The 25,685-nt window shown below is 49.8% G+C and overlaps 1 protein-coding gene and 1 long non-coding RNA gene across 6 annotated transcripts in view; one reads left to right on the top strand and one right to left on the bottom strand.

Moving 5' to 3' along the window:
• The window catches only part of cacna2d1a (calcium channel, voltage-dependent, alpha 2/delta subunit 1a), a 43,327-nt gene extending 20,906 nt beyond the window's left edge, over positions 1-22,421 (bottom strand). For all 5 annotated transcript variants that reach the window (XM_057021938.1, XM_057021939.1, XM_057021940.1 and 2 more), the window contains exons 1-10: positions 22,142-22,421; positions 16,076-16,157; positions 15,193-15,309; positions 8,581-8,640; positions 7,956-7,991; positions 7,490-7,616; positions 3,053-3,184; positions 2,774-2,843; positions 2,597-2,647; positions 1,981-2,080 (exon numbers count right to left, since the gene is read on the bottom strand). In XM_057021938.1, the coding sequence (XP_056877918.1) occupies positions 1,981-2,080; positions 2,597-2,647; positions 2,774-2,843; positions 3,053-3,184; positions 7,490-7,616; positions 7,956-7,991; positions 8,581-8,640; positions 15,193-15,309; positions 16,076-16,157; positions 22,142-22,221 (855 nt within the window). In that variant the 5' untranslated portion in view covers positions 22,222-22,421. The remainder of the gene's footprint in view (positions 1-1,980; positions 2,081-2,596; positions 2,648-2,773; positions 2,844-3,052; positions 3,185-7,489; positions 7,617-7,955; positions 7,992-8,580; positions 8,641-15,192; positions 15,310-16,075; positions 16,158-22,141) is intronic.
• A 61-nt stretch (positions 22,422-22,482) lies between these two features.
• LOC130518969 (uncharacterized) overlaps positions 22,483-25,685 on the top strand; it is a 3,688-nt gene continuing 485 nt past the window's right edge. Inside the window, exon 1 of the long non-coding RNA XR_008948186.1 lies at positions 22,483-25,398. This is a non-coding gene — a long non-coding RNA (uncharacterized LOC130518969). The remainder of the gene's footprint in view (positions 25,399-25,685) is intronic.

Below are 25,685 nucleotides of genomic sequence, written 5' to 3'. Positions count from 1 at the left end.
GAGAAGGATTGGCAGGAGAACAGGTGGAATAAGAAGGTTGGGGGGGGAAATAGAATTAGTCAGGAAAACCCAGCAGGTAACGGCGGACGAGAGTCGCTGGTTCAGTTTGACTGAGCTCTGCACTTAAAGGTACATTCTGATTAATATTAGTGAAGGGGAACAGATGGAGCCTCATCAGACTATTCACACCCCCCCACACACACACACCCACACACACACCCACACACACACACACTGAAGAACAGCACACACACTGCATCGATGCCGGACTGGGACGGGGCTCATTAATACCCAACATCTGTTTCGGCCTTCACTGAATTCACAAACACACACACACACACACACACACGCACACACAAACACACACAGACACACACACACACACACACACACACGCACACAAACACACACACACACACACCACACACACACACACACACTGTTCCCAATTTGCTTTCATCATTTTCATTTCTGTACATTTTCCAGGTTTTTCTGCACCCTTGATAAGGATAAAAACACACATTTGGGCTTCATAACTATGGTAATATAGTTAAATGTGACGACTTCCATATATCCTTCCTATAGTATGAACCACGATGCAGTATTTAATATAAACCCACTGAAGGGGAATAATAAGTGCACGCACTTTCCTTAATTACACTCATTCATTATGACAGGTTGTTACAGATTAGACTGTAAATTCTGGAACGTACGCGAACGGTGCTGGATGCAATATGATTATTATGCTGGCGTCTAATTCAATTAAGACGGGTCACTTAGCTGATTTGAAAGCTCAAACTGAAAACATAAAGCAGGGCTTTATTAAGGAAAGTGAAGGAAAATGTGATTAATCCTTCATCTGGGAGAGGCCGACGCTGCCGTCCCTCCATCGGGAGACGACAAAGTCAGTTCCAGATGGGTTCCAGGTATTTTAAAACAAGATTTCTGTGGTATTGATGCCGATTCCTGGAGGCAGATACAAGATCCCTTCTTTCTTAGATGAGCCAGGCCTTTTGCAGGACTTTGGCAGCAAAATTACAAAACAACAACAGCAATTTGGTTTCACAGTTATCTTAAATCAGAGTTAAAGCTAACATGGTTAAACTGTCGCTGTACAGATATCATAATTAGACTCTTTGGTCAAAACCCTCCAAATGGAACTTCTGAAATTAATTTGCTTCATCTACTTGTCAAGAGAGGGGCAACCATCAAGATCCAGATGGATAGCTAGGTCTTCCATATCTTTACAACATTTCTTTGGTTTAGTTGTAGTTTAGTTAAGCTGTTTTTTTTAACTGAAGGTTAGCTTGCCAGGTTAGCCAAAAAGGGACAGCAACCAACATAGAGGGCACAGGCCTGTTTGTGATTCTAAAGAGATAGAAAAAACCTCATTAGCTGGTCGAAACCTCCCTAAAACAGCCTTGGGAGAATGTAACATAGTTACATTGTCGGTTGGATCTAGTGAAATCAAATTTCTGATGCTGAAGGGCAAATTCTTAACTGATTGGGTGGAACAATGACACTCAGCCATCTTTCAAAACAAGTTTCTCCTCCCCTAAGATGCACTCGCTGATCGTATCTATTGGTCTCTGCGGCCATTAGCCGAGCGTGGGCCTTTTTTCCGACAATATGTCGATTCACAGCACGGGTCAACGACGAAGCTCCCGTTCTTTTGTTCCTGTGACATTTCAGGGTTAGGCTGTGTCATCTGTTCGCTCTGTTAGCCACGATCTCGTGTAAACTCACGTACTGTCTCTACCGCTAACCGCCAGTGTGCAAGTATGTATGTATCCAAGCGTAACGCGTGGCTACAATAAAGATTCATCTATGTGCATTACAGTCAGGCCCATAAAGCTCAAAGCTATGTTCTACTGATGACTGGCTGCTAAGCTAATGCTAGTCAGATAGCCGCTACTCATCAACCGCAAATAATCAATATGGCACCTTCATTAGCACCAACCAGGCTAGCGGAGTACTCACATAGACCACGTTGACGTAGTCGTCGTCAGAGAGGGTCTCCAGCATCTCGCTGACGGAGGTCCGGATGAGTTTGAGGGTGAGGCCTGAGACGCTGCCACTCCTGCGGTTTGAAACACTGTTAGCTTCACAAAAGGGGCGAGTCGAAACAATAAGAAGACCTAAGACATTAGCCCGACTAAAAGTTCTTACTTTATCCAAGCAAGGTTTAATAGATGCACTGTTGGCGCAAGCTAGCTCTTAGCGAGAATACCCGCTGTGCTCTTTGGCAGCGTTTCAGCGTGTAATGGCTCTTCTTCAGCACCGGATGGTTGCTTTTCTGCGACACTTTAATGATGATGGAGGTAAAATGATGGGGGAGTCGGTATGTCTGTGGCTCTAACTTTGACTTTCCCTCCAAAAAATGGGGTGGCAAATTAGCCGCAATCCTCTGGAACCTGAAGTTCTTTAGCAGACAGCTGCGCATCATTACAGAGAGAGAAACACGAAAAGAGCCGGAAGAACGGCTGAGACAGGAAAACAGGATCTGTGACCTGTGAGAACCCAAGTTTTCTAAACTCCTTGGAACCCTAATGGTCATTGCGTGAAGCTAAAGATGACTCAGAAGGTCGTCACTCACGCGTCCACCAGGATTAGCATGTCCTTGGGTGACGCTGCCCCCTGAATGTACCTGGTGAGTCACGACAAACACACAAAAAGCAGTTAGAACGTCTGTTGGAAAATCAAGGTGAAACCCTAGCCGATGTGACCAAACACACCAGCGTCGATCGCCAAGCAAAACCGCGGCTACACTCACCACGGTCGTCTGCGCACGTCGTAGAGGTCGATCTTATTGGCAGAGTTGCTGATGTCCATCCAGGGAGAAGCTGAGGCAGAAACGGGCATAAATTCGCTGGTATTCCCATTCGTACATTTCCAAGGGTGCTCGTGATTCACAGCACGGTTAGCCGCCGTGACAAAATTCTGTACTACGCCGCCAACTACAGTGTGAAAGTACATTTGCCCCTTCCGGGCCACGTTGACTCAACAGAGACCAGTGTCAGGTCGGAGTAACACCACTAGCTGGGATGCTAACCTGGGTAGTACCGGGCCAATCCGGTGGCGGATCCAAACACCTGCCAGAGGAGCGACGGATCGTCCTCTTTGTTTTTACGGAAAACCTCCTCCAAGGCCTCCGTCCAGTTTAACTCGTTCAAGATGATGGTGGCTGGAACAGACCAGAACAACATCGACAATCATTGTTGGTTATACTGTACCAGTGTGTGTGTGTGTGTGTGATTGCCCCATTAAAATTGTGCTTTAAAGAGCAACTTAAAAGAGGAAGACACAGAGGAACGAGAAGAACAAAGGGGATGAAAGCGAGTTCTGCTGAGCTGCACCTGGAGTCGTGAAGCACTCCGGGATTCGCATCGATGACTCGGCAGGAAATAGTTGCTAAAGACGGACAAAATTCCACTGAACAGACGGTCGCAGCGGTCATCAGGTTTGAGACGAGAGGACATCAGCAGCTGCTGCGACGGTTAGCGCGATGGCAGGAGGAGGAACAACGTTCACGTGAGTCATCCGACATATTGCAATGTAACCCTGCTAGCGTGGCTAAAATCAGTGCGTTTGGTAAACGTGCTGTGATGATGGACTCTATAGCTTGTGAAAAGCTCCTCCCACAATTTTGCCACCTCAAAGAAAGTAAAAGAAACCAGAGCGTTCACGGAGGATTGCCTATACTGTGTCTCACCACCAGGGGGCATCTGATCTGCTTGAACCCGCCTACATTAATGTCATGTGATTCTTGTTCAGTAGTTTCTAGTATTTGAGTAAAAATTGCTTTATTGTCTACAGAAGAGTGCTAGGGCTCCTAGCATCGCCCCGTAAGAAGCCCCAACATAAGATGATTTAGGAGGTTACTCCGCCCTCTCCCGTCTACACGTATTTGGACACAGATGGACTTGTGGTCGGGCAGTAAATGGCTCTCTGTGGACCCATCAGCTCGTCCCTGTGATAAGTCGTCACAATTGTTCAGACGCCGATGCCCCCTCCCACCGAGCGTTGGCCCTTAATGGATTCCTGCCAGACCAGGAACGTCAGTACCAAGAGGTCTGAGGGGAGCGAGACATCAAAGGCAAAATGTCGACATTCTCCACGTGGAACTGCAGTTGATGCTGCTTGGCCGTTCGATCGGGGGAACTGGTCGATTCAGCGTTTAGGCGTGGTAGAGCGCCGTCCTCTCGCCCAAAAATGACCGAAACTAATCAAAATCACAGCGTAAACACATCCGTCTCCGCGGCTATTTGTGCTAGCTTGTGCTCTGGTAATAGGAGACGCCGATGAGTGACTAAATTCAAGAACAATGATCCTGTTTCACACCACCGACAAAATTATCAAAGCAATGCTAGCCTGTATTGCTAGCTCCAATAGCCTGTTCCAGTCTTCTTACTATTATTAGCAGGCTACACAACAGGCTAATTTCTTGATAGCATACCTCTCCCAATGTGGCAAAATCACTCATCACAATTAAAAACTAAAACGAGGGAAGACTCTGGATATGTTAAACATTACCCATGAGGCATCTGGATTCTCTCGGCAACAAAGCTAACTGGGCGCTAGAAGTGGCTGATGACAGTGGAGGCGACACCCTGTGGCATCACCTGTCATCGCCGGGATGGTGGCAAGAAGGCAGCGCCCTGTTATCAGGGTTAGCCTCCGACTCGGGGTACTTCTAATCATTAGCGGCAGGCTCTCGCGTTAGCGTGAGACATGGCTAGACCTAAAAATAAAACGTCTGTTAGCGGTAAAACCTGATGCCGATCCCACCGAGCCTCCTGGACAGACCGGAGGCTTTTGTCGACGCATTCTTGGAAGTTAAATGGGTTTTCACGGAATGTGGAGGGGGAGGGGGGTTCAAATGCGAATCTCAATCAGCTGATTAGCACATCACGGGAAGTCGTCCGACAGAAAGGAGAGGTCACAGACGCGGCAGGGCGGGGAGGAAGAGGTGGAGATGAAGAGGAGATAAGGAATATAGAGAATTTGGCAGCCGGCCCGTAAATGAAATAGGAAGTTGCACCGGAGTGGAAAAAAAAAAGGGGGGGTGGAATCGATATACGCGCTGTGAGCTCGGCCTCCGGCTCCGTGACTCCAGCACCAACACTCACGTCCAGTGTCAGAGTATCTCAGCGCGTCACGGCGTGTGTGTGTGTCGCGGGCTGACAGGTGCCACACCGCGTCCATGCTAACGGGCCTCAGATGAGCCTCGCATCTCCCGCCAAGGCCGCCGCGCTCTCCTCTCACAGCCCCCACGCCAGTCTGCCTAATGAGCGCGAGGATGTGCGTATGTAGGAGTGGGACAGACAGGTGACGCGCGCACGCACGCACACACACACACACACACACACACACGCTTTACATTCACACACACAACTGATTCATCTCTGGTTTACATGATGATTCCCAGTCCGACCACCCACACCGGATCAGCGAGGACAATAGATGTACATCAGCAGGGGGAACGGGAGGGGTAGACGGCGTCGCGTTCATGTCCCCGCAATTAATGCTGGGGGTGGGCGGAGCGGGGGAGGGAAGGGAGGCAGGAGGAGGCCTGGAAGAGAGAAAACCTCAGCTGAAAAAGAGCAACGGAATTCTAGGAAGGAATTCTAAGGTACTTAGTAACAAGGGTACTTCCTGCATGAGCCAAGATGGAACACCGGGAACTGTCTCGGCGCGAGCGTCTCCTACACATCGCCATGGTAACGCCGACAGACTTGGCCAGCCGGACTGGCATCAACATGGCAAGAAACACGAGCGCACATGCTACTTCTGTTATTTGCTATTTGAGGTCTTCGGGATCTCTCCGTATTTACAGTGGTTAAACGTTGCAGTACCACCCGTGATAGTGGGGGCAGTGTTGAGCACCGTGGCCGCGGATTCATGCAATACCGTTGGCTGGGAGCCAAATAGCAGGCAGTTGGGTGTGAATCTAAGTGTTAGCAAGATTATAGCTAGTATCAACAACCCCAATCGAGCTACTTTGAGCCCAATGCGGCTAATTGGCTCACATGTGTCTTAACGACGAAAGCTGGAACAAACAAAGACGGTAAATTCACACGTTTCTGCAGAGACACAGCCAACGACAGGTTTTTGAAATGAACGGGCAGAATGTCTCTCCTCCCCCTCACTCCTCCCACTCCTTCATCTTTCTAGCTGTTGCCTATAAAAATAACTAAGTGCGGCCATTTGGCACCGACGAAAGCGCTCGGAGGCCTCGGAGGGCCGTCGCTCCGCCAATTTATAGCCCGAAATGATGCGGAGTGACTCGCAGCAGCCACCTCATTCAGCATGTCCATAATTACGGAAACTGATACTTATCGCGCGATCGATACTGAAACAAACCGTTAGCTTATGGTCTGGTGAAGAGGCTAACTGGTTTGAGGCTAACTGCATTCACGAAGCCTCAACATAGCAGGAGTCAGATGGACATGTGGGGGGGGTCTACGAGGGTGTCTGGAAGGAAGGACATGACTTGTGCTGTATGGTTGTGTACAAAAACGCCTGCGTCCTTATTTCAATTCATATTAGTCTTTGTGTCACTTTGTCCTTGTTGTAGCATCCTGGAACAAAAAGGCCACTAAGCCAGAGGATACGCTGGTGCGCGCACGTACACGCACGTAATTATCCTCCGCTCCAGCACACAAGTTGTTGTTTTTTTTCCCCCAAGTCATCGTTTCATGTGCGAACATTTAAATGTTCCTTCTTCTATCGCAGCATAGCCTTTCGGACGCCTTTAGTCCAGTTGCCGTCCAGTCCAGCACTCAAGCTGAAAGCCCCGCGTGCTTTATCACACCAGATTTCATTACTGGGAGCCAAATCCAGGTTGACTGGCAGCCAGTTGGGCGTGTTGGCCTGCCAATAGATGCGCGGAGAGCCTCGGGGAGGAAAGGATTGACGTGAGGTGATGATAAGGGAGAGAGTGGCGGCGAAATAAGCAAGGATGGGCATCGCGTTAGCGACCTGTAAAAAGTCAGGAAAGTAACCCGGAAGAGAAGGAAACTTGGCCCTTTCAAAATTAAATCCTTATTTGCGAACAGCTGCTAACACAGATAAGCTAGCATTTTTATGTTAAGAAGATGTCGCCCCAACATAAAAAGGTCCTATTGGAAATTTCCTGGTCTGGCTCCCCCTGGCTGTGGTTTGTGTCAATGTAGAAAGCAAATATACCAAAAATAATGGTGAAAACCGAAAATAGAGGCTGTGACAGTCTGAGCTAGGGTCCCTGGAGTTCATCAAGGTCAGCGGCAAACAGGAGAGAAAGGAGCAGCTGGTGACCGGGGCAAACATGAGGCTAGGCTATGCAGGCAGCTTTGTTTTCTGGCATGTGTGCTAAATAAAGACTGGCTTGGCTTCAGTTGGTGCTGAAAGACCTGCCACACCCTGAAATACAGCCTGGATACTGGTGGCTGGGGGGGGGGGGGGGGGGGGGTTTGCACACGTATTTATAGGACAGGTGCTGAGGACTCACAGCCTTCGTATATGTCCGTCGGGATGTGGACGGCGGTGGTGTTGTAGGAGACGAGTCGCTTGAAGTCGTCGTCGATCTCGAAGTCATCGGGCACGTAGCGGTTCTTCTTCCTGTCTGTCTGATTAAACTGCACGAGGAGAGAGACAGTTTAAAATGGGTGAGAGAGACGGTGAGACAGAAAAGTGGAGTTGATGCAGCGAGGGGGGGGGGGGGGTAGTCAAATACAGAGTGACGCTAGTGAACTGTGGGTGTGTGGCTTGCTCCCATGGGGGGGGTTAGACGGTGATCTCTCCTTATACGAGCGGACGGATGACGTTTGAGGCCCGTGGAGGAATTCCGAGCCCGGGGTCCACAATGTCTCTATACTCATGTCAGTGAGGACGTTTGTTCTAACGTTAAAGGTGCCCACGAACTTCGACAAACATACGGACGGGCTGAGTTCAGCAACCTCGGGAGTCGTACTCACGTCCTCTTTGGCATTGTAGTAAACTATCTTCTCAGCCTGCAGAGAGAAAGACAGAGAAGACGAGCGCTGAAAAGGACAAATGCTGCAATTACAACAATCAAGGCTAACAGGTTAGCTTAGCTGCTATAAAGGCGATTCCGCTCAATATGCTAACTGCTATTTTCTACTTCCTGGGACGTGGTCGAACCGTCAGATCAACCTGGATAAGTTGTTTAAGTAATTGCTGGCAGACGTAACCAAAGTTTGATATGAAAAAACAGATTATCGACTCCATTTTCCGTCCAGTTAAAGACAAATGACTCATTCTGCTGCTTTGTTGCTTGTTTTCATGGCGATATGGCATCAGAAGCTAAAACTGACAGATTTCTATCGTAATTCTGCCGAAAAAGTGTCAAATTACAGGACAAAGACGCTTCTTCTCCATCTAATATCACCGTAACACCGATTCTCTGCTAAACATCCCACGAACTGCTGTTAGGAGTGTCACAACATCACAACACGTCACACCTTTCAGACAACACATGAAAATACCAACAGCTGCGACCCCACAAACCATGGTGCACATTTACTAAGTGCTTCAAGTTCAAAACGACATTGATCGAACCAACCACATGGGGGCGCTCACCTCGCTGTCCTCCCTCCAATCGTGCTCCATTTGAAACTTTTCCGCCTCTGCTGCCAGCCTCTGAGAGAAGAGAGAGAGATGGGGGGGGGGGGTTAACCTGGCCAGAATCAGGATAAAACCATTAGCGCAGCAGCGCCTTTAAGGTAAAACACCTCTGTTCTTCCTCTCGTCACCGCGCTAAAATTAGACCCCCTCCATCATTTCCTGAGATCTGGTCCTCATGACTAGGTTAATGGGTTTCTAATGAGCCCCGCTTTTAATCTGTACCTGGTCCAGAAACTGCACGGTACTATTAATTTCCCCGGGGAAATATCAAATCCAGCGCCGCTCCCCGACGTGGCGGCGACAAGAAAGCAAGAAGCACCCCTTTGATTGGGGTGCAGTGGTAAATTAATTTATGGAACGAAGGGCGTGGGGGCTGGGGGGTGGTGGTCTGAGGGGGGGGGGGGGGGCAGAAACAATGGGACAAATGACTGAATTAATTCCGCTGTGAGATTAAGCAACAGCCAAAACAAGCTAACGCTATTTGACTTTAATCAGGCTGCAAATATGCTGTTACTTCAGAGCATTAGCATTAACTGTCCTTAAAAAACCAAAACAGCACTCACGGAAATCTGCAGGCTTCTAACGCGCACGTGGTGACACGAAGAATAAAGATGAGGATCATAAAAACAGGGACGCTAACCTGCTAGCCGTGCCAACTGTAAAAAGTGTCGTCTGAATCCTTTTTATCACGGCACGCGCACGTGAAATAATCAATGGCACGGATATGCCGCCAAGGGTCAGATTACGTTTCCCCGGTAACACGAGAAGTACATTAGTGGACTTCCCAGCATGCATTTTCCCCAGAAAGGCTTCACTGGTCTGGTGCAGCCAAACGCGCTCTCAGAGGTCCGTGAGGATCTAGAAGAACATGGGTAGAACGTTCTGGGCAGGTTCCGAGCTCGCGCACGTGCATTGGTGCATCAGCGTTAACACACGCTGACACTTTAATAGAGACATTACCTAGCAGGAGTTGTTATTTAACGTAAGGTCGTTTATTTGCAAGTTTGACCTTTTGACCTCCTCCCAGCCAACAGTTATAGCTGCCAGGACTGATTTCTAGCAGCTGCACACACACACACACACACACACATGCACGCACACACGCGCTCGCCGGCCCGTTTTCATTTAAAGAGAGTCTTTCCAGATGATCAAAGGGGTCAAAGGTCAGCAGCTGCTGCCGTTTCTTCTCACATCACATCTCAGATTAAAACAAGCTACGGCTAATCTGGCTACATGCACGCCACAAAGATCGGGTCTGTGGGTCACTTGACTCTGTTGATATTGAAACCTAAAAAAACCCCAAAAAAACGAAAACCTGAAATTAGGTTAAGACTAAACTCAATCTGGCGTCCCGTTCTATGGGCGAGGGATGGCATCAAAGAGGCGATTTATAGATCAAAGGGAAGCCAAAGCTAAAAGTGACTCCAGAAGTGAGCGAGTGCGTTTTAGAGGCCTCTCTGTCTCTGTGGAGATGTTAAGAGCAGAGCGCATCTTTATCTCCGGGACATCTTTTGGACTGATGACACGTCGGCTTTGATTTGTGTCTTGTTGGGAGGGATGGGGGGGGTTAGCTTCCTGCTCATTAATCACAGCTCTCACTGGGGTGGAACGGAGCGCAGAACCCTGCTTTCCTGTACGGAGGGAAGGGAAAGGAAGGACACAAACACTGAGGAATAAATCTCCCACGTCGTCTGATCGCGCCCCCCCCACACACACACACACCACCTGAGCATCTCGGGACGCCCATGTGAGCAGAGGGAACGGTTCCTAAGACGACGCCGCTCTGACAGGAAATGGTCCTCGCTGAGCCTGGAGCGCCAACGCCTCAACCGCCGCACAGCCGAGCATTCACACACCAGACGGCGACGTCCAATTACAGCCGCACCTGATGCCAGGCCACACGTGTGTGTGTGTGTGTGTGTGTGTGAGACGCGCTTCACTCGATGTTTTTATGGTCCCACGTCACCGCGGGTCACCACTGAGTCTCACACTGTGTGTGTGAGCAGCACACCACGCAGCGCACGTCTGAAAAGTTTCACGCCGTCGGAACGGAGAGATGGCAAAGGCACGCGCGGCGGCGGCAGCAGGCGACAGTAGCGAGCGCGCAAACACACCAGGAAGTGCTAAAGCGCGAGACACCTGTCGCCACATCGAGGCCCCCTCATCTGACCGATGAGCCCGTTTCTACTCCTGTGCTGTAGGTGGCGCCGTACGCCTGTTGCTATTCATCCAAAGTGGTTTAAATTCAGGGGAAATAATATTGTAAGATGACCAACGTCGTGCTCTTTTGGTCAAGTAAAAAGAAAATTTGAACTCTTAAACTCTTCTTTACAGCTGTGTTTGTGTATTTAGGTATTTATGCTAATTAGATTAGCATGTCGCTACATCATTCTTACCTTCATCTTAAATAGCTACATTATTTTGGCCCTTAAAATGGGTTTAACCCAGGACCTGAGTGCACATTTCTCCCCATGGAAATGTGTGCTGGTGTGACAATAAAAGTCCCTTGAACCCTTGAAAGGAAATAACACACAAGCGAGTGTGTGTGTGTGTGTGTGTGTGTGTGTGTGTGTGTGTGTCTGCTCTGATTAGGACCTAACAGCAGTGTGTAATGACTCACAGTGTGTCACCCAGTGTCAGTTTAATAACACACTTCTAGACGCCGGAGATCAGTGACTCCTCTGTAATTACGCCCAAACGGCATAACAAAACACCACGTTTGGAGCTGCGTTCAGAGCCGCTCACGTCTGTGTTGGATGCCTCCAGAGAGGTCATCCTGGCCTAGTGCACGTGAACGAGGAGAAGAGATTACGGTAAGGAAGGGAGGCGATTCGTTTTAGAGGCTCTGCCTATGATGCCCATGTTGCTTAGTGCCCAGAGTGTCATGGTAACTCTCTCCGATGACAGAGGAGTTCCCTGTTGTTCCTCCTCCTCATTTGGAGTTTTAATCCCAGCGTCTTGTCTGCGGGGTCGTGCTGCTGCCTGGGCCGTCTGTCTTGGAAGGTCGCCACGTCCCCGGAGCCGCTTTTGTCAACAAGCCTCCCTGACGGTGGCTCTTTGGAGGCAGTGACACAGAATAACCTCCTTCCTGTCCCGGTAGAATCGCATGGACGCAGTCGGGAGCTCATCGGAGACCAACCAGCGGCTACCCTGTGTCTCCTTGACGACAAAACACACCCCCCCGTGTATGTTTGTGCGGTTGTGTATGAACAGAACAGAAGGTTTCCAAGAGTATCCAAGAGTACAATTATTCCAGATCTACTGCCGTTTGGGGTTAGCTTAGTCGCTTAAGAAGATCCTCAGTTCAGGTCAAGCTAGGGGACCTTCTATGGGTTTCTTCCAGACAACCGACCCTGATGAGTGTTCTGTCTCTGCAGATGTTCTACTTGGACGACCTTTGCCAATGCTTTTTCTTCTCTTTCCGAGGCAGACGCAAGGTCGTCCGTCTCTTTACAATCCCCTCTGGGAAAGAGAGCGACCGACTCCTCTGGGGCGAGTTAACCGCAAGGACAATTGGTTAAGAGGAAGAATTCAATTATTGATGAGAAGCAAAGCCTGGATATCTGTGAGAGAGGTGGCGCCCCGAAGCAGCTCAGATCAGGGCAGCCAAAACGTTTATTAAAGGTCCACGAGGGGTCCCTTGGTTCATTTACAACTAACCAGGAGATCTTTTCGATGTCATTCTTATCTCTGAGTTCTGAATTATGCTGAAAATAAGCCCAAAAAAAGGGTATAAACTTGAAAAAGGCTACAGGCGTGTTTTTCTGACCTAACCTTAACCCCTAACCCTAACACATAACCCAAACCCTATCCCCTAAACCTAACCTCTATCCCCTAACCCTAATCCCTATCCCTTAACCCCTAACCTAACCCTATCCCCTAACCCTTACCCTAACTCCTAACCCCTAACTTTACCCTATCCCCTAAACCTAACCCCTATCCCTAGCCCAGAGATAGATGTAGAACTATTTTTAAGAGCCTCCGTAGTTTAAAGCAGAAGAGCCGTTAAGAAAATCTAAAAGTTGAAGCTGACAGTCAAAATCGAGTCGGGGGAACATTTCAGAGTAATGTTCCATGTTTTCAACAGATCCCATGATCCATATTCAACTCGTGTCCCAAACACACACACACACACACACACACACACACACACACACACACACACACACACACACGCAAACCTGCACACACGCACACTAAAGACAGAAGAAATCGGAGAGGACAGAGGAACTCGGGGCAGAGTGGAAAATGGGAAAACGGGAATGAAGAGTGACAGAAGACGGTGAAGTTATGAGTCGTGAGGAAGTTATGAGCGATGAGGTTAGAAGGACGGGGTCAGAGGGAGGGGAAAGGAAAGGAAAGGAGGAATAACATATGTGAAAGGATGGAGGAGGGGAGAAGAGCGGAGGGCAACGGTAACCGACCAGGCAGAGCGTTAGCATGTCTGGTCAGGCCGACGCGCGTCGATATCCACATCGGAAAACCAAAAAGAATCGGCCCCGATGCTTTGTAGCCGACGCTTCCCCGGCGTTGGGCGGAGGTAGAGAGTCTCACGGCTCTCTCGGCGCCGCTGCGTCATTTTACTTGCGGTGCTTTTAAAGGCGACAAGCGCTGAATGCTAAACACCACAACTTCAAAGAGAATGCTTTGATCGGCTAGGAGCGGAAGCTAAATTGGTTCCCCAGCCGGCCACAGAGACTTTGGGGAGGATGACAGAGGGAGAGGAGGGATGTTATGAAACAGGGGGTGGGGGGGGGGGGGGCGCTTGAATGTCACTTTTATTAAAATAAAGAGGGGAGGAAGCAGAGATGATAAAGATTAGCCAACTCAGATACAAATCTATGTTTGGGGGACATCTTTGATGGAGACGCGTGAGTCATGCTGTCGCTAGCACGACCTCCGCTACTCCGTCTTGCGCAGCCGAGCCGGCGAGGCCGCGATAAATGGACGCGTCCGTCTAAGTGGCCGCGGCTGCCGGCGTTTGACAGACGGCACGTCGGGGACGCTCCGAGCCGAGGGGCCGGGATTGGCAGATATCTGAGGGACGAATCCGGGCGGAGCCCTGATTGAGTTAATGACAGCAGCCGTCGTTCTGGTTCTGGTTCTGATGACTAAATAAATCTGCATCGTTTCAGGCTAACAGGAGCAGTGGGATCAAAGCAAAATCAGATTCCGACTCTGCTTTCATCCTGAAAGGGGGAATCGTTTCATTGTTGGCCAATTTCCTGCTGTCGCACCCTCTTCCGGGGCGGCGGCGGATGGGGGGGGGGCAACGGCGGCGATGTCATCAAGCGTGTACGACAGAGACGGACCAAAAGGAAAGTGTGTGAAGCTGGAAAAAAAGCAGAGGTTCTGACGGGGTCCATACTGGGCTGGTGGGGGGGTGGGGGGGTGTCAGGGGAGGGAGAAATATGAGGTCACTTCAAGAACATGGCTGCCGTTATCCTCCCCCTGCACTCATCTCCATCCATGATTCAGCTAAGTGGACGGGCCGCTGGATTTACAGCCCCCCCTCCCCCCCACATCCTGCATTAATGGACCGCCACAAAGCTGGCCGGACTCCAGAGGGTACTCCGTCCGGATGGGGCGGACCTCGTCTGTGTCCGCAGGTGAGACCGACAGCAGGTGGTGCTGCTGCTTCCTTCTCAACACCAGAAACGAGTCGTCTCGCCTCCCCCGGCCGCATTGATGGGGTAATCGATGGGAGCGTAGCTATGGAAACGGGCCGTCTGTACTTAATTGGATATTTCTGGCTCCGGGAGCCGGATTGATCGGGACCAGGACTGCCTGGAGATCCTAATTCAGTTGTCCCGACGCTGCTGTGTCCAAACCACGGAGGAGTGAAAGGTCTCATAGATCAACGGAGCCGTCTGTTCAGAGCAGTCCGCTGGTGTTTGGGAAGTTGCTGTTAGCTTAGCATAACGGCGAAAGGGCCGTCCTTCATCCTGACAGTAATGTTTAATAAATCGAATCTACAGTTTCATCCCATGGAAAGCGAAGTTTGCCTGTTCCCGTTCGGAGGCGGATGATCCCGTTCCAGGCTTCTTTTGCTCCGCTGCTAAACGCTGCTAGCTTGAGGCTAACACTACCTCGGCGGTGGAACATGGTGCGAAGCTCCTGGCTAAAGTCTGATGACCTCTGGCCGCCTGTATTTGCCCTCCACACCAGGGTCCGTTGGTCACTGATGGCTAATGCTAGCGTCAGCTACCGTTTCATACTGGCAAAAAAGTGAAGAAAAGGTCTCCTGGCAAACACGGAAGGACTCCGTGTTCAGAGGAAGGAGGGAAAGACGAGGCAGGAGGGCCCAGCTGGCAGAGACGAGTCCTGAAATTCCGAACCGGATCGTCAAGCCCACACAGCACGAGAGCGGAGCGTCTCCTCTTCCCGCTCCAAACCCAGACTGGTTGCGTCACATTAAGTCAGCTGGCTGGAGGATGTCGGCTCGGATCCCATCAGCCAGCGGCCCGAGGCTAGCTCCGCCCCCATGCGCTCGCTGCTTCTGATCTCCATCTGAATTTCAAACTTTTTACAAAAATAAGGAAAAGATGATTTTTTTTAAACACTCACCTTCAGGGCTTCGGAGCGTTTCGCCAGCAGCTTCTCGATGTTCCCCGCCGCCGCTGCCACCAGCTGCTGCGCGTCGTTGGTCTCCACGGTGAAGTGAGGACTGTGTTTATGATACATCTGAGGCAGAGAGGGGTCAGAGGTCAGCGTGGCTGAAGTGAGGCCGTTTCCCAGAATGCACCTCTCGCAAAAACACACGTGTTATTGCTTGAAAGAGGACGGGGCTAAACCGCTGTGTCAGGTTACGCAACGCCGCCGCCGAATACGCTCCAGTGGAAGAAATAACAAAGACAAACGCCAATTACGCAGCAGCTTCCAGGGATCTGACCGTCCCGCCGTGGCGCCGGCGGAGATCGGACTTCCTCCCGTCGGTTTGTTTTGTTTTAAATGTGGCGTTTTGTTACTGCAAAGCACGTGGGCGGACTCGCGCGCATTAGAGCGCCATTAGCAGACGCATCGCATCCATCAACGTGCGTCTAAAGAGCCTCGGCTCCCCAACGCGAGAGCGCCGCGGACAGAGCGAGTACATTAGCCTGGCGGAACGTCCCGTGAGAGGACGCAGCGTGTAGACGGCGGCGTGCCAGGAGCACCGACCCAAGACCAGCTCGCCGATCCAATAAAGTTAGGCAAAAGTTAAACAGTTACAAGAGCCAAGAAGTGACGATCCCACCTCATCACGTCGGATTTAAGCGTTAGCGTCGTACGGTTTGATGACCGCGCAAAATGGGAAGGCGGAGCCTGATCTAATCTCCACTTCCTGGTCGCTAATTCACTGTGATGTCACCACTTTAAGGGCCAATATTCCGAAACTCTCCTCGCCCTCCGGACCTTTTGTCAGAGCTCATCATCATCATCCTGAGCTCTCTCTTAGCGTGATTAGCCTTACCTGTACCAGGTGCTGCATGCCGCTGGCCTCGTCGATTAGCGTGATCAGCTCTTTCTGCATCTGCTCCGCCCAGTCCTTTATTCTGAAAACACACACGACAGACAATCAGCTCTCTCGTGTGCTAATGAGTAGCTTCTGACACCATCATCGCAGTTGAGCCCCTTCACAAGCTGCAATTTAGCGCTAGCACTACAGCGGAATAGAGCGTATCTGTGGATTCAAGGGAAAGAAGGAGCGTGCATGAAATGATGATGTTTAGTCAAGTGCAGGGGCATCACTGCCACCACTGAGCTGTGCGCTAAGGCAGGAGCTATTCATAGCTAGCATCGGACGCTCGCGGGCAAGACGCTGGCTAACGAAGGAAGAAACGCAAAGATTTTGACTTATTTAAAATTGAATCATCTTTGTTAGAACTCAAGCTTTTCCGGTTCGTGAGCGCATTAGTTAGCATCACAGTGGCTAAGAAATACTGGGAATTCTTAGAGTCCGACTCTAATTCCAACTTTAAGGTCAACGCCTGATTTTGTGGAATCCTCGGCACGTCCAAGCGGGGTTGTGTAGCATGAAATCATCCCCACCTGAACACACCCCCCCCACACACACTTGGGGGCCTCCTCCGCTGGAAACAATATGCTAACGAACTCTTAGGCAGCTCTTTTACAGAACCCAATAAAAAATACATGACATCATCCATAAAGAAAATTAGCCTCACTCCCCCCCAGCGGGATGTGAACTCTTCACCTCCGGCGCGGCTGAGGCGCCGATGACACACGAGGCCCGTCTTTGATATCTTATTTTAAAAAAACTACAGTGTAACGCGAGCGTGGCTAGCGCTCGCTGGGGGTTCATAACGTAGCATCGGGGGGGTATGTTTAGCCAAGGAAGAGACAGCTGAGAGCTGAAATAGAGCAGTCAGCAAATACCTTGTTCTAGCACTCCGATAATAATGATAAAGTTATTTTAGAGTAGCGTGAATCTAAAAGGTCAAATCACGACAGGTTTATGGTAGCATTAGCATTGCTATGTGCTTCTGAAGAAGTTGTGACAATGTTGCAGGATGCCTTTCTTTAAAATAATATGTACACATTAGCAACAATCTGCAACCACAGACCAATAGGCTATGATATAAACTGGAATTAGCATGTTAGCCAATGAAATTATCATGCTAATCTGGTCTGCTCGTGTCAAACGTGCTTTCAGAGGCGACAGCGAGATATTCTGGCTGTCTACTCAAAAGGAGGAAACAAAAGGTAAATCAGTTTAACATTTTAGCTAACTGTCGCTGAACACAACGCTAAGCAGAAGCTAGCCGCTACATTTAAATTATTCCAAACAAGTTAGTGGTGTATGGCAACTCAGCCTAGCACACTATTGTTTATGGTTTCAAGATGTCACGCTAACGGTAGCGGAAGCTAAGTCCTCAACAAGCCCCGTAAATATTGGTAAAATATGACTAGACTGCTGCTTTGGGATGCAAATTAAAATGTAGCTGTTTGTGTTTCGCAGCGTAGAAGCAGGTTAAAAGGTGTGAAATTAGAGGAGGGTCAGGTGTAACACACCTCCCCGAGGGGAAAAAAAGGTGTCTCATGTTAGCGACTCTCTGGTCGACATCCCCACTGTACTTTAGTCTCCATCCTCCTAATGACGGGAAAAGGAGCCGCCCACATCAGGCCAGCTGTCAGACGTGTGGATCCAGGTAATCGGAGAGGAGGGAGAAGGCCGGTGCCTGGGGTCAAAGGTCAGCACCAGAGGCGTCTCTATTGTACCGACGCTCTTAACGTGATTAACAGTCGGCTGTGTCCCACCGCGGGAGGGCTAATCTGACCCAGGCTGCCGCTTTAATCCGACTCCCACGGAACAGGACGAACGTCCACGTTCTCCTTCAGGGACGGAACGTCCAGTCTGAACGTGAGCCTGGACAGCGGCCGTGACTCAGCGCAGGAGCGCAACCAAGCGAGGCCGCATTAGCGAGGCGTTTCCTCGCCAAGTGAAGGCAGAAATCGTTCTAACGACGCCCCCTTTATCGGGGTCAATAACAACGTAATCGCCGGCTCTGGAAACGTCTCGGCTCTTCCTGCCCCTCTTACACCACTCAGCGCTCCGATGTAGCGCCCCCCTCTGAACTTGGGGGCGGAGCTTGGGTGAAGCCTTGACGACAGGGTGATAGACAGATGGAGCAGGTGCGGGTTCAGAACGGCAGATATCGCTATGACCTAGCAAGCTAGCTCAATTACGACTGGTTTACAAAGGCAACGCTAATAGTGAGGCAAAGAGGGGGCGGAGCTAACAAAAAATCCTAATCTCCTCGATAGTACTGTGAGAGAAGCATCATTTCCTGTGAGTCATTCCGACGTTTCGGTTTGTCAGTTTAACCTCCGTCTGTCTGCTGGTGCCGCAGAACGCCGCCGGGTCGGACTCTCTTCCCGCTGCTGACCTTCCCCCCCCACCGCCACAGCTGACTCGCCTTTACCACGCACCACTCCGCCTCCTCCGCGCCCCCCCGCGTCCGGAAGGTGCGATACGCGTCCTGACAGAGCTTACCAGCCGCGCAAGTCGCCGCCTTCGACGGCAGGCGCCACAACCCATTACATCAGAGGATGCTAACCTGCCGCGGCACCTGCAAGCGCAACCTGCGTTTTAGCACTTAACGTCGCGTCTTTTCGCCTTTTTTAGACTCTTCTTCCCCCTCCTGCTTCTCTTCCTGCCTCCAGCTGACGTCCTCTCGGCCCCGTGTGATTTTGGGTTGCGGTCAAATGACTAAACCCCAACATCGCACTCTTCCGAGCTGACGCGCGGCGTTCCACGCTTCCGTTTACCACGAGAGAGAAAGAGGCTAAGAATTGCTCCTAGCCAAAATGTCCAATTACTGTCAGTCCAGACGCCGACACTAGCCGACTGCTGTTAGCGCTGTACTAAGTACCGGTTCTCCCTGATGGCTGCACTTCCTGTCCAGAGTTGGGTAGCGCAGCATAGCATAGTGAGCCATTAAGCTCCTCTGCAGCTGTAAGGCAGCATTATTACACCTACGAGAGGCCATCGCGCACTAGCATCGCTACACTCTCCTCCATATATGTCGCGCCAGGCGCTCGCGTGGTGACTCTGGATATTTTTAAATGCTTATACGGCCTCGAGTGTTTGGTTACAATCAGTTAGCTTATTGAGTCTTTTAAATGGCAAATCTATTTATGTTGGTTAGAATTAGCTGCACACATCGCTAACATTAGTGTGGTTTGATGGGTAGTAAAATTCAGTGTGTGAGTTCCTTTATTAATCTTTCAGATTATGGATAAAAGGAGACACATTTTTATTACATTTTCTACCTTTGAAGTGCTGAGTGAGTTGATGTTAGCCTACTGCAAAAGACACGAGTTAGCTTAGTCTAAGGTAGGACAGCCCTGTATAAGTTATACATGTAGCTAGCATATAGTTATACTGGTAATGCTAGATGTTGCTAAAGCTAAACAGAAACGTCCCCAGATCTTCCACTTTCCTGAAGGCAACAAAATAAAAACATGCTCCTGGTGCTTTTATTCTCTGTGCACAGATGTGCTTCCTGTCCCGGGCAGCTGTTAGCTATTCCCAAGGTTGCCCGGGAAACGCTGCAATGGAAAATTCTTGGGAAACCTGCGTGTGCCAGAGCGCCGAGGTTCAGACTTAAACCAGGGAAGGACACGATTTCAGCGGGTTAAAGAGAAGCCCCCCCCAGCCCATACGCACACTTCCTGTATCTTTAAATACATCGCGTGCGGGCTGTGCCCCCTCCTCAAGGACGGGGGCTTTACTAAATTTAGTTCAGGGGGGTTCATGTTAAACCATTTTAAACTCTTTAAAGCCGCAGTTCTGCTACTGTGTTTACGTCCATACGGGTTTTACTGCTTTAATATGTCACCGTTTAGCCGCTCGCTATCAGACAAAAGTGTTTGTCCGTGAACTGGGAGGTGTGGTCTGGAGCCAGACAGATGCACCAGTGCACTAAACCAGTCTGGCTCCTTTAGCAACTACAGAACGGACCAAAATGCTAAAACCGTGTTAGCAAGATGCACATAAACTTATAGGGAGCCAGCAGTTAGCTTAGCATTAAAACTGGATTCCGTGTAGGATCGAGGAAAGCACTAAAATAGAGAATATGAACATATTATCACCGCTAAACTCGATTCCGTTAGCATCTAGATGAGCAGAAATTAGCCTTCAAAGATTGATTTCAGCTAACTTGGTGGTTTTTTGAACCTTAAAATGCTGCTAAATGTGTTTGAAGTCTTTTTCCTGATGATATTCCCACCCAGATCAAGTTACTGACACCCGGACACAAGGTCACAAAGCCAGGAACCGATGCTCTTTAGCCTAGCGAGTCGTTTAAAAGTGCGAGAAAAGATGAGAGGACAAACAAACGTGCCGTTTCTCTGATGAAGATGGAAGCTGGAGTGGGACAAATGTCCTCTGAGTTCTGTCAGGGGGGAAACACAGCAGTCCGAGCAGTCTCATTTGGGTTTTTTCGGGGGGGAAGGGGGCACCAAGCCTGCTAATGCTAAAGAGATAGGAAATCCGCCAATCGGAATTCAAGCTGTAAACAACCAGAAGCGGTCTGGAGTTTCTCACTGTCTCTGCGTCCTCGTGTTTACGTGTCTCAGTTTCTTCGCCGTGCGAATGGGCGCTACGACCGTCGGGGCGCCGTCTGTGACAGTGGACTTTGCGTTTCCGATTCGATGATGCTAATCATCTGCCCCCGGGCAGAGCGAGGACGAGAGGAGGCCGGGATGTGGACAGAAACAGAGACGGACAGGAAGAGAGCGTGACTGAAAGGGAGAGTGACAGAGTGTGTGTGTGTGTGTGTGTGTGTGAGTGGGGGGGGTCGGTGAAGCGGACAGATGCTGGCATGTGGACCCCAGAGGTGGAGCCACAATCTGAGCCATTCATTTCGCCCACATTCATGGAAAACGTGCTATGATGCTAATCATACATAAAACCAGGCACGCTGCAGTTGCTAGCATCGTCGCTACGGCTCCCTGCAGCGGCTAGCCTTTCAGCATTACCTGAATTTATGGCTGATGCTAACATCATTTAGATTAGCTTCCTAAAGGCGGCTAATGATTGACTGAGTTCAGTGTTGCTAACACTTGCTACTAAACTCTTCTTCTTCTGTTTGCATTGCTGCCTCCAACAGGACGGTTCAGGAATTACACTAAAACATCAGCTATTCTACTCAAAAGCAACGACCACAAGGGGGCAGCACCATTGACTTTTTTTTAATTTAAAAAATATTTACTTCAAAAAATCACTAGCACGCTACATTTCTAAAAGGTCAATGTCTATTAAATATGGTTTCATTTGTTTGGTTTTAAAGTTTTGGGGTTGTTTTTTTTTAGGCTACAATCGAAACGTTTGGCCTCTAGATCTGGTTGTCCGGTTCTGAGAGTGAAAGTGGACCCGAGCCTGTGCGACTATCTGGTACACAACCCACGGATCAATCCACTTAGTGCCCATGAAAGCCAGGGAGTGGGCCGCCTGCTCCGCTAGTCTGACATCATCGTACTCGACCATTAGGCTGAGTGCCATCGTGGCTCACCGGCTCTCCGGGACCCGTCTGGGCCACTTTCTGAGCCAGACAGCAGCAGAACCATGCGGAGAACATGCAAACCTGTTGATGGCTGACTAAAGGGAGGCTGGCTCTCCTTTGATGCTTTGATCTCCAGTGTTTTGATTGGCTGCCAATCAAAGAGAGCCAGAACAGGAACTACAATCATCATCCACATGACCCAAACGGTCCCCGTCCATCGGGTCCGGCTCCCTTAAATCCTAAAGACGACTAATAATCCACAAAGTTGGGTCTGAGACCCGCAGTTCGCCTCCCTGCCTGGTTTGACAGCCAGAACCACGTGTGACACAAGCTGGCAACACACGGAACCAGGCTTTAAATAGCTGCTGTCAGGAGGTAAAGTTGGACCCGGAGTCAGAGATCGGGTTCGAATCGGTCCAAAACGGGAAATGAGCGAGATTAAAGAAGCAGAAAGTCGGTTCTGGCTGGGGGGAACAGCCGGAACCGGGACTTTGTGTTTGGTTCCTACTCACGTCTGCGTGGTCGGGAATTGTCCGACCGACACCGAGGAGACGCTCGACAGCAGCAAAAGTAGGAACGCGGGATAATCCATAGCTCCGTGCGGGTCCCCTCAGGCTGCGGGAGGATGCGGGAGGGGGGACGAGAAGGAGGAAAAGGTTCGGAAATCCACAGTTGTCGAGGGGCAGAAACGCCTCACGCCGCCATCGGTGCGCGTTTGGAAACAAATCTCAACCGTGCGCCCCCCCCCCTCCCTCCACCCACCCCTCCGTGCGTGAGGAGTGTGTGCTTTTTTTGGTCCGGTTGTATTTGTGGACGCGCGCGCGTGAAGCTGTGGAGCCACGGCGCGTGTGCGTGTGTGAGTGTGTGTTCGCGTTCCGAGGATCGCTGCAAGAAAACGCGCCACTCCCGCAACGGCCTGGCCGAGAAAGTGCGCCGAAGTGCGGGTTCTGATCCGTTAACCGATTTAAATTCGATTCGAATCAGATTGTTTATCGTCTATTTACTGAGATGAAGGGAAATTAAGAGGAACTCTGGAGCCGAGAGGGAACCTTCATGTCATTTTTTACAGTGTGGCTTTAGTGGCGCTGGTCCAAATGGTTCTGACGGGGCTTGTAAACGGGTCCGGCTGGCTTCAGAACCCGAGGAACGTAAATGTCAAGGTTTAAGTGAATTTAGAGACGTTAAAGGAATCCCATAATAATCGTTTATTTACTTTTATTAATTCAGATCTAAGAGGAACAAAATATTTGGCAAAATTCCGACCTTCTCTTTAAAAAATAGAATTCTAATTTATTTCAAATCAAACACATTTAGCAAAAAAATGGACTGTTTCCTATTTTATTCCTATTTTATTTATTCATTATTTATTACAATTCGGATCATATTTTACAAATCTAAACGAACGATGTGAAAATGAAATGAATCTGGAATTTTCCCAGTTGCACCATAAAAATCACGGATATGAACTTTAAAACCATTCAGCACGTTACTCTTGTTAGCATTAATTAGCATTTGGGCTAAATTGAGGCGCCGTTTGTGGCGTCTGCACCAGCAGGGGGTGAAAATCACAGATTTCTTGCATTTCCTCCTTAAACGGCGGCTCCATCATTCACGTCACAGCACAGAAGAGCTCAATAAACGCTGATGTAGTGCATGGATAAATAAACAAATAAATAAACAAATGCTATTTTCGGCTATCTTCAAGTCCGACGACAGATTTAAGTGGAGCCACATGTGCTAATCCAACCCTGATCCCTCGGCTGCTACTGTTTGGAGCTAAAGCAACACTCTCCAACAGGATTATGTGGGATTATCACGGGATTAATGTGTTGAACAAAAGCTGCTCAGAAGGAGCAAATGAGGCCGTGATAAATGATCCCATTAGAGGCGCTGCCAGGATTTAGGAATATTCGGAAAGCTTTCAGGACCCTCTGACACGTAATAAAATAAGAGATAAAATGGCTGAAAGGGGTCAGAATGGAGGTCAGGTCTGCCCCCCACTCCCTCACACACACACACACACACACACACACACACACACACATAAATGGGCATTTTGGTTTCTGTTTAGCTTTACGTCAACTTGACGTGAGTCCCTGAGAATGGATCCACCTGTCATCACGTGCTTACGTGTGGGCTCGTGGTGCGTTCAGTGTCCTGTAAAGGTCGCGCGTTTGGCGTGGTTCGCCGCTCTGTTGCTCGAACCTGTTGAACGGCGAGGTGTGTTTGGCTCTAGGCCGCGTCTGCGGAAAAGAGCAGGACCGAAGAGAGGTGAAGCCACGAGCGCGACCCTGCGTGCAACAGCAGGGATGGAGGCAGAGGTGGCTTTTTATGGAGCGTGTGTGTGTGTGTGTGTGTGTGTGTTTGTACATGTTACGTGGGGACCGCAGTATGCACGTCACCAGCAAAGTAAGGACATGAAACACAAAAGTTTCAGGGTTAGGAACTATGCTAGATTGTAGGGGAGGATACAGGATGCATCGTAATGACGAAAGTCCTCGCAAAGATAGAAGAACAAAGACCTCTGTGGGTTCTTGTACAAGCTACATGTACTGAGGAGCAAAATATGAATCCTATAAGTCTGTGAAGGTTCTCAGTCATCCAGGTCATGGTAATTCTGGTAGTTGAATATGAGCATATTATTATCTAGAAACTAGTACTAGGTTCTAGGTAGTACCTAGTACCTAGTATCCGGATACTAGGATACTACCTAGAACCTAGGTAGTACTCCCAAACAGTCAGTGAAAACTGAAGAAGCCTCGTGGATGAGAGGTGAAACGTCTCCAAGAAACTCCAACATTTCAGTTGCTAAGATTCAACTACCAGAAATGGAATACTAGCAAAGTGGGGACATCTTGGCCTGTGCTCCAACCTTCCAAAGGGTTGTTGGGGGGTTAAGACTCGGTCTTAGGGTTGAGATTAGCCAGGGTTTAGCTTTGGGCAGGTGTGTGTGTGTGTGTGTGTGTGTGTGTGTGTGTGTGTGTGTGTGTATGTGTGTGTGTGTGTGAGTGAGAGAGAGAGAGAGAGGCAGCAGGTGTGGCCTGTACCAGCCTTCGACCCCACCCACCTGCCCGGGGAATTGCCCAGCTGCGGTCGCCTAGCAACCTCCCGTGATGACTCCTAACAGCCGGGCTGTTGTTTTCCCAACCCCAAGAGCTTTTTTCCTTCTGCCTCTGAGGCAGTTCTGCCCGTGAGGGGAGCAGCAGGGTGGAGGTAAAGGGGGAGGAGAAGATCCGGGAGAAGGAAACGAGCAGAGAAACTTCCCAAACTGCCCCTTTTAGCATCAAGAGCCGCTCAACTTCCATCAAACCTCCTCAGCAGCCGCCGACTGGGCTCCGGCCTTCTCTCCTGATCGGATCTGAAGTGCTCCCTTTGCTTTGTCCCCATTCAACCTGCACTTTGGAGTTTCTGTTACTTGCGATTACCTTTGAATCCGTCGACGTCAGCGGGAAAAAAATGGGAAATCGGAGCGAAAAGCCGTCTGTCAAACGTCCCGCTGTCATATTTGTCCGTGTCGCGGCTCTGCTGAGCCAACAGAAACATCAAGCAGCACGTTTTGGATCGTTCCGCCAGGAGCGACTGACGCTCCGGGCTGAGCACGTGATTTTAGAGAGACTCAGGGAACTATTTTAGGGAACTAGCCTCCTAAATAGGGCGGCGGGAGCTCAGCCTGTTGGGGCTGAGGACTGGAGGGTTCCCTGTTCCAGCCCCAGAACTGACAAAACATGGAAGGTGTTCCGGTACGGAGAGGCGCCAGAGCACTACCCAGGTACCCTTGAGCAAGCTACCAAAACCACAAATGCTGCTGACCCATCCAGGGGTGGACCTGCCTTGACCCGTGGCCCCGAAAGGGATAAATTGGTTAAGAAGTTAAGCTAACTGGCTGAGACAGTTGCAGAAGCCATTAGGCCCCTCCTTCTTTGGGAGGGTGAACCCCAACCCTTTAGTCAATTAATCAAAAAAAGTACTTTCAAGCTAGCTGACATTTTTGGTTGAAAGTGGTTCCAAGATAATCCTAACATGTTTTCCCACAACACTAAGCTATGCCAACACAAA

The sequence above is a fragment of the Takifugu flavidus genome, chromosome 22 (assembly GCF_003711565.1).
Source record: "Takifugu flavidus isolate HTHZ2018 chromosome 22, ASM371156v2, whole genome shotgun sequence".
Taxonomy (NCBI): Eukaryota; Metazoa; Chordata; class Actinopteri; order Tetraodontiformes; family Tetraodontidae; genus Takifugu; species Takifugu flavidus.
The sequence above is the reverse complement of the archived record's forward strand: the minus strand, read 5'-3'. Positions and strand labels throughout refer to the sequence as shown.